The sequence below is a fragment of the Limulus polyphemus genome, unplaced genomic scaffold, assembly GCF_000517525.1.
Source record: "Limulus polyphemus unplaced genomic scaffold, Limulus_polyphemus-2.1.2 Scaffold1049, whole genome shotgun sequence".
In the NCBI taxonomy this organism is placed as follows: Eukaryota; Metazoa; Arthropoda; class Merostomata; order Xiphosura; family Limulidae; genus Limulus; species Limulus polyphemus.
This window is the reverse complement of record NW_013666659.1, coordinates 318,590-331,372: the sequence shown is the minus strand read 5'-3', so window position 1 is coordinate 331,372 and position 12,783 is coordinate 318,590. Positions and strand designations below refer to the sequence as shown.

Genomic DNA, 12,783 nt, shown 5'->3' with positions numbered 1-12,783 from the left:
CCCACGGCTGAAAGGGCGAGCATGTTTGGTGGTATGCGGATTCGAACCCGCGACCCTCAGATTGTGAGTCGAGCGCCTTATCCACCTGGCCATGCTTTATGGTATAGAGAAGACATGTTAAAATACATGTTTACCTTTTAATTGTAGGTGTTTTACCTGCGTCAAGCCTAAGATACGATCGAAGATTTCAAGATAAAAAAAAAAAGACACGTCAAAGTGTATTGACATTTATTAAACAGATTTCTGCTTTTCAATGACTGAGTAGATATCAATATGAGATTATGTTTGGTTAAATTCAAGACATCATTATTCATGTTATCAGTAACGAAACAATTTTTTAGATTGTGCACTAATTGGAATTTTTTTGTGGAAACAGGTGAACCTGAAAGGAATTGTAAATATTATTTGAATTATGGACGAGTTTTTCCGTTGTGGTCATCGTTTCGGTTCACACTCAATTATTTTCGGTGCAGAGTTTTATAAATATTGTTTATTTGCTAACAATTTTACCTCCAATTGTTCCAACATTCAAGAATCACATATTATACTTATTTTACTGGTGTAAAGTAAGCAGTTTCCTTTAATGCATCATACCATATTTTTCCATAAGCCAGCCCACAAATCCCTTAATAATATGTTCTTGGTCATTTAAATTCCAGCACTATGTGGGTGTATACATATATGTCCACAGCAATAGCACTTTTTGAAATAACAAACTTATTAATTTTACTACAAAGTTTACCGTGAAGCTCAATGACGTTGTTTTTATGGTAGGTTGTAATTTTACGATAATTGGCTGCCAGTATTTTTACAGTAACATTTACAAGCAAATTTGTAAGTGTATTATCTACCAACCGACTTATCAATCAAACTATTTCTGGTTATTTATAGATTTTTCTTATCTTTTCATCGTTATAATTATCAATTAATAAAAAAAAGGTGTATGTACGAACAGATATGTAAACTTTACTTGCATACATCCTGCATCACGATAAATGCCATAAAAGCTTTGTTTCGTTAATTATTACAATATACATCCTGTTCCTGTTCAACTGATGCGCGTGGTTATCAAAATTAATTTGCCAGGAGACTCGCCTAGAGGACGACACCGTAATATACAGGTATGTAATTCGCTACCTTCGAGACACCATCAACCAATCACTTACCTACTTAGAGCCAATCAATTTCGCAGCAGGCGGTTTAAATTTCAGAGACAGTGGCTTCGGTTAATTATTCCACGGCAGAGAGATCACAAATTTGTTACAGTTCTCGCAAATAGAGAAGAACGAATTAAAACCCAAATATATTTCTGTGCGTCCTCTCATCTTTCAACAAAATAAATAATCTTTGAAAATTTGTTAAATATACTATGCTGGTTTTGTGATAAGAATCTAACTTTGTTATATTAGTTTGGGAATAGTTCTTATGTTTTGTGCATCGCATATATTATAAGGAGGTTAAAACAACCTAGCTTCTCTCCACATCCAAGGTCTTGCACCACCCAATCCCCGCTTACGCACTAGTTTAACTACGGCCAATACCTCACATGTTACGTCACTACTGGGAGGTGTTTATTTTGAGAGATCCGCCTCTAGCCAAGCGTTAACAGCCTGAGGAAAATAACAGACATATATTTCAAATCGTTCGTTCATCACTTACATTCCGTATTGTGTGACGTTGTCGGATAAATTGGCTTAGCCTCGTTACTAAGTACCTCTTTTGATAAGCAAAGAGTAGCAGATCAATCAGTTTAGTTTAGGGTGTGACTACACTTTCACCTCTCCAAAAAGTAATTTCTTTCAAAGCGTATTTTCTTATTCGAAATACATACCAATAAACAGTTTTCATAAAATATTTTCCGATTTCGGTAAACTCTACCTAGTCAAGATGGTTTCTGTTATGAATCTATTGCAGGGAGAAAGACCCACGATTCACGTATCCACATCAAACACCCTAAACCCTTACATAACTTCACTTGCTCCGATGGCACAGCCCCTCGGTTCGGGACTTGGCGGCTTCGCTACCCAACGTACCCCGTTCGGCATCCAAGAACTATTAGGTCTTGACAACCACAGACAGTATCCACCGTCTTCTAACCGACACACATCGGTTAGTCTGACTGCACCAACACCGGTAACTGGATCAGCGTGTCCCACATTTCAACCCAGAGGTTTTGGCACCCAGCCCAGTTCGGCACAATGTTTCCCAGACCCGAGCCGTATGTACTTAGGGTCAACTGCTTTCATTCCCAGTGTCACTGGAATCCACGGGATGACGAGGATGCCAGGAATGTCGACTGTCTCAAATTGTATGCCTATGTTGACCCTTGATCAACCGACAACAGTGACCCGCCAACATGGAACAACAGGTAAGCTTTTCTCTGATTCCGGAATTGCTTACTTAATCATATGACCTATAGAATGTTCACATATACCGTTAGCGTTATTCAACTTACTAAAAATGTACAGGTGGGCAGACACTGGTTTTGAGTTCAGAATGTCGAGTCAGTATCACTCATACTTGACCACATCGATCCATTATTGTTGAACACAACGACCGACAGTTGATCAAATTAATTCACAGTTGACCACATCGACTGACAATTGATCACAGTAATCCATAGTTGACCACATTGACCTATAGTTAAACAAGTTGATTAAACCTGTACTTTTAATTTTGCCAAAACCAACACAACCAGGCCCGCCGACGGGGGGGGGGGGAGGAGCAAAGGGGCAACTGGCCAGGGGCCCGGACGAATGAAACCTGGTTATGTCGTAAAGCCCGCTTTTCTCTGCATATAGACGCTTGATACATTAAGAATGACTGAACTAATAATTTGAGTGATAATTAATATGTATTTGTTACTTTATAGATTTAATAGATATTTGTTGTTACTTTATTAACGTTTTTACGCTTATACTGGGAGGTAAAAATGGCTGCTGCTATGATTTTTTCTGGTTTATGAGCTCGTTGCTGTCCTAATTTAGGATCTTCTTTTTAATAAATTTTTGAAAATGTTAAAAAAGAGAGAGAGAAAGGGGGGCCCGGCGAGGATGTTTGCCCCAGGGCCAGTGCTGGCTCTCGACGTTCCTGAAAACAACCTTAAGCCGTAAGTACTTCAGACATTAAGAAACATTAGTGTAAGAGAATATACTCGTGTACCAATACATATGTTAATATTTAAATACGAATGAAACCTTCTCATTGAAATATAAAAGTTACCGAGCTGATGAAGTATTTTCTGTGCGTATTTACTTCAATTCTGTGCATACTCATTAAAGAGCGAAAAACGTGCACAATCTTAGTTACGTAATGCTCTAAATATTGAAGGATAATCAATGTTTTTGAAATTCATACTGTTGGAACATTTCCCTATCTCGACTTGTTCGTTTCCATGAAAAGTTTGTTAGTTTAAAATGTTATATTTAAAGGCAACTGTGTATCTGAAATTCATACTGTTGGAACATTTCCCTATCTCGACTTGTTCGTTTCCATGAAAAGTTTGTTAGTTTAAAATGTTATATTTAAAGGCAACTGTGTATCTGAAATTCATACTGTTGGAATATTTCACTACTTAGAATAGTTCGTTTCCGTGAAAAATGTATTTGTTTAAAATTTTATATGGCACGCCTTCAGATTTAGTTATTATTACTCAAAACCTTTAAAATTTGGACCTTGAAGGCTCGTAAGCTTTTAATTACTATTCTCGTTGTTACTGCTATTGTGTCTCACATTAGTTTGACTATTTATTATTAACATGACTTATTAATAAGGATTTCTTTTTCTACATTGTTATGTAATCAGGTCCATCTCATGTATTTATTCTTAATCAGCCAGATTTATTTTCCTCTCTATATATTGAAATGTGATTGAGAAAAGATGATGCTCTGATAATAGTGAATCAACTGGTTAGTGTTAAGAAACCATGCAACACCTATCAAATGATTAGTATTCAGAAACCATGCAACACCTATCAAATGATTAGTATTCAGAAATCATGCAGCACCAATTACACAATTATTGTTAAGAAACTATCCATTACTTATCAAATGGTTAGTGATAAGATACCTTTCAACAACCATCAAAGAATTATTTGTAAGAACAAATGCAACATTTATCAAATAGGTAGTGTTAAGAAAACATGCAATACTTATCAAGGGTTAGTGTTAAGATATCATGCAACATATGTCACATGGTTAGTGTTAGGAAACCATGCAACACCTATCAATCGATTAGTTTTAAGAAACCATACAGCACCTCTCATAGGATTAGTGTTAAGAAAACATGCAATACTTATCAAAGTACTTTGAATTTTCACTATACAAAAAAACACACACATACACTAAAATTTGAGATTATTAGTAGGAGGAGAAAATACATTTCTCATTTTGGTGTTATGTAGTAACACTGGAGACTGCTATTAACCTAAAAAAAAGATTGTAACCTTTATAAACAAAACAGTGATACGTGAATATCATGTTATAGATATATCAGTTTCCACGGTTAAAGATTTAATTTATAAAGACAACCATCTTTAACATTTCAGTTTTTAGAATCAGAAACTTTATTGATTGATTTTGTTCTGAGTATTTGTGTTTCCAAGGTAGTAAGTTTAATCAGCTATGGTTGTCTTGGAGAATCCTGCTTCTGAAATTAGAAATTATATTGATCAATTTTATTACCTACTTACACTCTAGAACGTACACAAAGTTTACGTAACCTCAATTAATAACAATGGATCACACACAAACCTTACGAAAGCTCAGTTAATAACATTGAATCACACACAAACTTTACGAAAGCTCAGTTAATAACATTGAATCACACACAAACCTTACGAAAGCTCAGTTAATAACATTGAATCACACACAAACCTTACGAAAGCTCAGCTAGATACAATGGATCACACATAAACCTTACGAAAGCTCAGCTAGATACAATGGATCACACACAAACCTTACGAAAGCTCAGTCAATAACAATGGATCACACACAAACCTTACGAAAGCTCAGCTAGATACAATGGATCACACACAAACCTTACGTAAGCTTAACTAGATACAATGGATCACACATAAACCTTACAAAAGCTCAGCTAGATACAATGAGGCACACACACAAATTTTACATGAGATCAACTAGATACAATGAGGCACACATAAACATTACGTAAGCTTAACTAGATACAATGGATCACACATAAACCTTACAAAAGCTCAGCTACATACAATGAGGTACACACACAAATCTTACATGAGATCAACTTGATACAACGAGACACACATAAACCTTACGTAAACTCAACTAGATACAATAGGGCACACATAAACCTTACGTAAGCTCAACTAGATACAATAGGGCACACACACAAATCTTACATGAGATCAACTTGATACAACGAGACACACACAAAACTACATAAGCTACACAGCTATTGTTGCCTTTATGTTTATGCAAAGGAACATTTTGATTGATAACATACTAGCACAAGCTCTCACGGCGGTGTCCTTGTTTCATATAACAGCTACAACAATATTAGTATTAACGTAAGATATAATAATGTACATATAAATTCAACTAATGTAGTTAATAGTAATATTCTTGAGCCATGCTAAGCCAGGTGTCATCATATATAGTTAGGTTGACATTTTTAGGCAGTATAATTTACACTTACGAAGATATGTCTGTACAGACATATATGTTTATATGTTTGTAGTTAAGCATAAAGCTACACAATGGGCTCTTTGTGCTGTGCTCACCACAGGTATCGAAACTCAGTTTTTATCATTATAAATCTCCTGACTTACCGCTGAGCCGCTGTAGTTGCGTTTTCAGAATTGAAATTCTTTCTATTAGAGAGGCGCATATAAGCAACACTAACTAAAGCGTATCAGTCTCTAGAATACTTCTAGTAAATAAGTTAGGTTAACTGGTCTATAATTTCTAGGGCACCGCTTACCTTAGGAGTAACATTACCATATCTGATCTTTGACCTCCTTTAATAGTTTGGAAAAGACACTGTCTTGGCCCTGGTGCTTTATTTTTTCTTAATCTCTCAATCTTTCTACTTACTACATCGAATATATTAAAATAAAAAAATAAATAGATAAAGAGAGTGAATAAATAATTTAAAAGCTCAGCCATTTTATAGGCTTAAAAAATTGACGTCAGTAACTTTTAAAGACCCAATACCCAAATTGATATTGCATATCTTTAAAAATCTTTGTTGTTAGTTTTTAACATCATCAGACAGCCGTTTCTCATAAGCCCATTTTTTTAAACAAATCTCTAGTTTTTCGATACTTATCTAAATATTCCACCCTATTTGTTAATTTAAACGTCATTAACTTATTGCTCTTATCCAAAATTTTATTCTTTATGTCTTTAGTAAACCTGTTAGGTTTGTTCTTCCCTATTATTCTCATTGACAGGGCAGCATTCTAAATGTCTGACGGACGCTTACGTCATAAAGTTTTGTATCTTAAGATACGTTCAGTACGAAGATCACTCTAACCCAAGACGCTTACATAATAAAGTCTGGTATCTTAAAACACTTTCAGTTTTAAAACCACTCTAATGCAAAACGCTTACATCATAGAGTTTTGAAGTCTTAAAACTCTTTCAGTCCAAATATCACTCTAACGCAAGACGTTTTATTTTTTTATGGGGCGGCATCTTGATTAATATAACCATTCGACGCTAGTACTGTCTTGAAATTATTAGCATTCATAGTATACAATTCTGACTGTTCTATCAGTCAATAAAGCCACAAAATATACGATTGGTCTCATTTTACAGTGTTCTGCTTAAAGTTAAACCCTATTACGTTTTCTAGAGAATTGTCATCCCGGTTTACTATAGTTTGTTTTGATTTATAGTTTCAGTCTGATGCAGAATTATTTTCCCATCCTTAAATCTCAATAGTATGAGTAAATTAGAAGTACTTTTTAAGCTTGCAGGGCAAAATATCTGCATAAAAATATCACAAGTTATATCGCAAAACCAATAAAAAAGTAAAGCAAGAATACAAAATGAAATATAGGTTTTATGTTTTGTTGTTACACAGCTTTGAATTCTATGTCTAATTAGGAAATGAAATGCAGGTTTTATGTTTGTTGTTACACAGCTTTGAATTCTATGTCTAATTAGGAAATGAAATGCAGGTTTTATGTTTGTTGTTACACAGCTTTGAATTCTATGTCTAATTAGGAAATGATATATAGGTTTTATGTTTTGTTGTTACACAGCTTTGAATTCTATGTCTAATTAGGAAATGAAATCCCATCGTGAAAACGTTTCTTTTTTTGGGAAGATTTATTCCGTATAATCTCATATCGTGATTATGGTAAACTTCATCCCTTTTCAAACAACTCATATTTATTTAAAACCTCATTTCGTAAGTGTGTAAGGGAGGGGAATAGTCTTCATATTTTTCTTACAGGACAACCTCGTTTCGTGAGTTGGGGATACGTTTCAAATGTTTTCAGGGAGTACTTTTATTCAGGAAACCTCATTCCGCGAATATGAGAAACGTTTTATCTTTTCAGAGAAGAATTATCATTGAAATATTCACTTCACATATTTTTCAAGGAAGACATTTATTCAGAATATTTTAATTTTGCAAGTGGGAGAAGACTCTTCTTATCTTTTCAAATGAATTTGTTTCAGTTGTGGATAACTTTTATGATTTAGTCATTATACATAAAGGTATTATCTATATGTAAATACTGCCCAGAATTACTAGTTCTTATTACGTCTGTACTAATTGAAAACCATTTCAATCAGTAGTTACTTTCCAGGATGTTATTTCAATGTGTACATGTCTAGTTAGACATTGTAAATAACATCCTGGAAAGCAATTACTTTACGTGCTTGCTATTTGAATTGGTTTAAGGTAACTATTTAATAAATACAACTCGATTAATATACTCGAACGAAATCGTGTGACCAGATTAATTTTATAAAGGAAACTATCTAAAAATTAATATTGAGAAAAGCAATTTTGAAAGTACACTTTGAAGATTTCCCCGTATATCATCTGTGCTTTGTTGCAGCACTCAGTTACTATTGAACAACAATGCATATAGTCCTACAATACTTGCAATGAGCCAATCCAACGAAAGGAAGATGCCACAAAATATTTTGAGTTGTTCGTTTTGAGATTTTTTTTTTACACCCTTTATGAATACCTTCATGGATGAACTTAGGAACGTACAAATCCCACGTAAATTTCAGGTTGTCGTAAAATTTAATAAGTTTAAATTAAATCTGCACCTTAACATTTGTTAGTTAGAGCTCAAAACTTGTTTTGATAGACACTATTAATGTTTTGATAAAATAACCTGTTTAAAACGTTTAAAAGGAAGAAAAATATATATAAAAAACATATTTAAGCCCGTCATAATTATGAATGTTATCTTTTTACAAATATGAATAGAACGTGCATAATAATATGGACAGTTTCGTTTTAAAATATAATTTGACAGAGCACTAACGTGAATTTATTAATTCTCAGAAAAATATCTGAGTCACGTTTATTTGTTTGTTTGTTTGTTTAATTATGCACAAAGCTACACAAGGGCTATCTGTGCTCTGCCCACCACGGGTATCGAAACCCGGTTTCTAGCGTTGTAAGTCCGGAGACACTGTGCTACTGGGGGGCAAGAGTCACGTTTATATTAGCAATAAACTTGAAGAGAAACCTTTGGTGAACATCATAAGATCAGTAGATATTGAGAAAGTTTTCAGTTAACAAGAAAATAAATTTTATACGTTATTTGTGCAGAAATATGTAACAAAAGTATAAAGTCTGTAGAAAATGTGACATTTAAACTTTATTGAAATGCATGTGTCTAGCAAAGTTGACGTTACAGATTCATTATTAGTCTATCAAAAGTGACGTTCGAGTGTTATTTCTCTAAGGTTTCCAATAAAACAATAAAACCGATTATAGAGCTTTACGAATCTACATCTCTATAGCATAAATATATTTAGATTTTAATTGCTGATACTTCAAAAGTGGCCTGGTATGACCTGGTGGTTAGGATACTCGGCTCGAAATCTCTGGATCGAGAGTTTGAATCCTCGTCACAGAACACGTTCGTCCATTCAGCTGTGAGGGCGTTATAAAGCTACGGTCAATCCCTTTATTCTTTGGTAAAAGAGTAGCCCAAACTTGGCGGTGGGTGGTGGTGAGTATCCGCCTTCCCTCTAGTCTATCACTGCTGAATTAGGGGCGGCTATCACAAAATTCAGAACAAATAAACGTATCCACTTTTTGAATTTAGAAAATACAAAAGCCTTGAATCCAAACTTATCTGGTTTCTTAGGGTTATACTGTTTCAAAACACTCTGCCCTTTGAATGCGGTTGTCATTTCATCCAATGCCAATTTACTTTTTGGACAAAATGGTTTTGCGAATTTGAGAATTATCACGTCAATCAGTGGACGCATCTTGAATAATCTGTCACGACAAGAAGCACCTCTGGCAACTTGATCATTATTGTTTGCAGAGTGCAGGAAGCTCAAGATCAATTCAAATCTACCTCTAATAAGGACCCTGCAGAAACCAGGAGTATCAGTTAGCCAAAACGTGTTCCAGTAGTCAGTTAGTTCGGGTTTATCGACTAAGGTCATTATAAGGTGCAAAGTAAAGAATTCTTTCATCTCTGGACTGTTCATAGGTATCCATTTACAAAGTCGTGAACATGGTTTCAAATCATCACTTTTCCTTTGTAAAAACTGATCAGCATAGCGGTTTGTTTCTGTTACAATGTGATCAGACACAGCATCATCCAGGAATAACTGCAAAAAAATTGAAAGTCTGCATTATTTAGACTCTGGCTACTCCTGTGCCCTATATTTCTATCATCAAATCTGGAAATCCATGATTGAAAATATTCATCACTCACTGCCAACTTCCAAATAAGTCGACCACGCCCACATACAGGTTGTTTTACCCTACCAGGCCTAGCCCTGGAAGGACAGTTATGTGTAATTGGACACACACCTGTACTTGCAATGGTAACAGGTATATTGTAGTTACGCCCTGCACCATATCCACGAGATTTTTCTTGAATTCTACCTTGAAATTTTGTCCATTTAGAAATGGGAACCTCGTAATCATTGCCATTATCATCATTACTACTATAATTATCCATATCAGTATTAGTCATATTACGCTCAAAATCATCGTCAGATAATTCAAGTTTAGAGCCAAAATCATTGTCAGCTTGCACAAGTTCCATTGTCTCTTCAAGTGCAAAATCACTGGAGCGAGCGATTTGATGCTATTTTGGGCCAGTTCTCTCAAAAAATTAAATAATTTAAACTGCAAATATTACCAATTCTTTTTAATAGCAGCATACGCCATGTTGAATACGAATCGACGGCTGAGATTGTTAGTAAGTCTATTGATTTTATGCGCTCAATTTGCACTTCTAGAGGGAAATTCAAACCGCTTTATATGGTCGCCATAACAGTTAGGAGACGTCCCCCAAGTAGGGATAGTTAGCCATATCTTACTCATCATATATGTAAGCAATATGCTCCTCAAAGAACCTAATTTAGGGTATTCGTCACAATTCGCCGAAGATGTTGCGGTCTGGAAAAGTGCTCCCACTCTCTCAATAGCAGCAACAAATCTGCAACCTCAATTAAACAATATTGTGGAATACTATCAAAATATCGAACTGAAATAAATGTACCTAAAAATCAATAGGTAGTATTTACAAAACAGGCAAGACATAAAAATGACCCACAAAAAAAGCTATATATGAATGGGACACTTCTCCAGACCACAACATCAGCAAAATTCTTAGAATCAACCCACGACTCTAAGGTAACGTGGGTTAAACACGTAAATAATATACTAACAAAAATTTGGAAGCGTACGAATTATGCAAGGAGTCTAACTGGCAAAAACTATGGAATCTCACCAGCTAATATAATCAAAATATACAAAACATATATACGTCCTTTCATAGAATACGCATGTCCAGCATGGTTAAACATGGCTTCTAAACACATTAATAAAATCCAATCAATACAAAACTTCCCACTTACTACAGCATATAAAGTACCCCGTACCACATGAACAAAATTCATGCACAATTATGCAAACATACAATCCATCTTTGATGGACTCCTGTATAATTTGCTAAATTTCTTCGCGAAAAACTGGCAAAAAAAAACGACCTACTATGTGAATGAGATCGTTATTGCATACATGATGAAGATAGACCTAAGTACCTCTCACCTAGGTATATTAGAAATAAGCATTTGATCAGGCCAACATACACTAGACGAAGAAACCGACATTACTTTTAAGCTTCTACGATAAGCATTAATAGGGTATTTATATGAAATACTCTCGAGGATCAAATAAAACTAGTGAAAATGTGAATACACATATGGAACTGTCCGCCACGTGCAGAACGTTTTGCAACATTCACATGGATATTACTGTCATTACATACATGGACATTACCCTGAAAGGGGTCAGAGTAAGTTTGACCCTCACGTATTAATAATAATAATAATAATAATAATATTAAGATCTAAAAGGAGGGAGGAAGAGGTCAACACTGAACCTGACCCTCTCTGGTCTAAAACATGAACCGAATTCCGATGAAGAAGAAATTAGTTAGCAATATGCAGGACGAAGAGGTCAGAATTATACCTGACCCTCCCGGATACACGTGGATCTAAATCCCGATGCAGAATACCAGCAATATGCCGACCTCATCTGCCTTCTACAAGAATGGCCTAAAGATGTTTTCGCATCCGGAAGTATCTAGGAACACAGCCTAATCCAAAATCGTTTGTGATGAAAGATATACACACCAGCATTACAAATGAACAAATTGAAAATGAAATCCCACACACAAACATAAAATACACAAAAACTGAAAGACTCTTCTCAAACATAACACAAAACTTAACAACATAGTTAAAGTATATGTACAGAAAACATAAGATATTCAAAGCGTGATATCATAGGGTGTCATTCTCTTGTATCATAAATACAGAGTAGAACCTGCAAAAACATCAGCGGTAGTTGTAAGTTTGTAACCAAGTGTTACAACTGATAACGCTATGCACATGTGGCGGCAGCATATAGAGCTCATCCACGGTGTGTGGGTTGTGGTAGAGAGCACAGAAACTCAGACTGCCCCAAAGCAAACATACAACCACATTGCTGTAACTGTCAACAGCACCAAACAACAAATTATTAGGTCGTCAAGAAATTAATGTCGCTTTTTTAGATGAAAAACCCGAATAATTTATATATATGAAAACAAAATATTTATTATATGAAATAGTCTCCATTCTTATCCATAATGCTTTTTCATCTTACAATCAGGTTGTTAATGCCCCGATTAAAAAAGTCACTTGGCTTTGAAGCAAAGAATATGTCGATGTCCTCTTTAACACCTTCCACATTTGCATAAGTTTTCCCATTAAGATGGTGTTGCAGCGAACGAAAAAGATTGTAATCTCATGGTGCCATATCTGGAGAATATGGTGGGTGGGGGAAAACTTCCCAACCCAACTCCATAATCTTGTGTTGCGTCAAACATGCCACATGTGGACGTGCATTGTCGTGGAGAAGAAGAAAACCTTTCCGATTGACAAGTGAAGGGCGTTTCTCATGAAGGGCTTGATTTAAACGTTCCAGTTGCTGACAATAGATCTCTGCATTCACAGTTCGCTGTGGATTGAGGAGATCGTCATGAATTACTCCTTTGATGTCCCACCAAATGCAAAGCATCACTTTCTGCGG

The 12,783-nt window shown here is 35.2% G+C and overlaps 1 protein-coding gene across 1 annotated transcript in view; it reads left to right on the top strand.

Annotated features, from left to right (window-relative positions):
* Positions 1-1,932: 1,932 nt before the first annotated feature.
* The window catches only part of LOC106461864 (visual system homeobox 2-like), a 64,611-nt gene continuing 53,760 nt past the window's right edge, over positions 1,933-12,783 (top strand). The window contains exon 1 of the mRNA XM_022388944.1: positions 1,933-2,368. Within this exon, the coding sequence (XP_022244652.1) occupies positions 1,984-2,368 (385 nt within the window). The 5' untranslated portion in view covers positions 1,933-1,983. The remainder of the gene's footprint in view (positions 2,369-12,783) is intronic.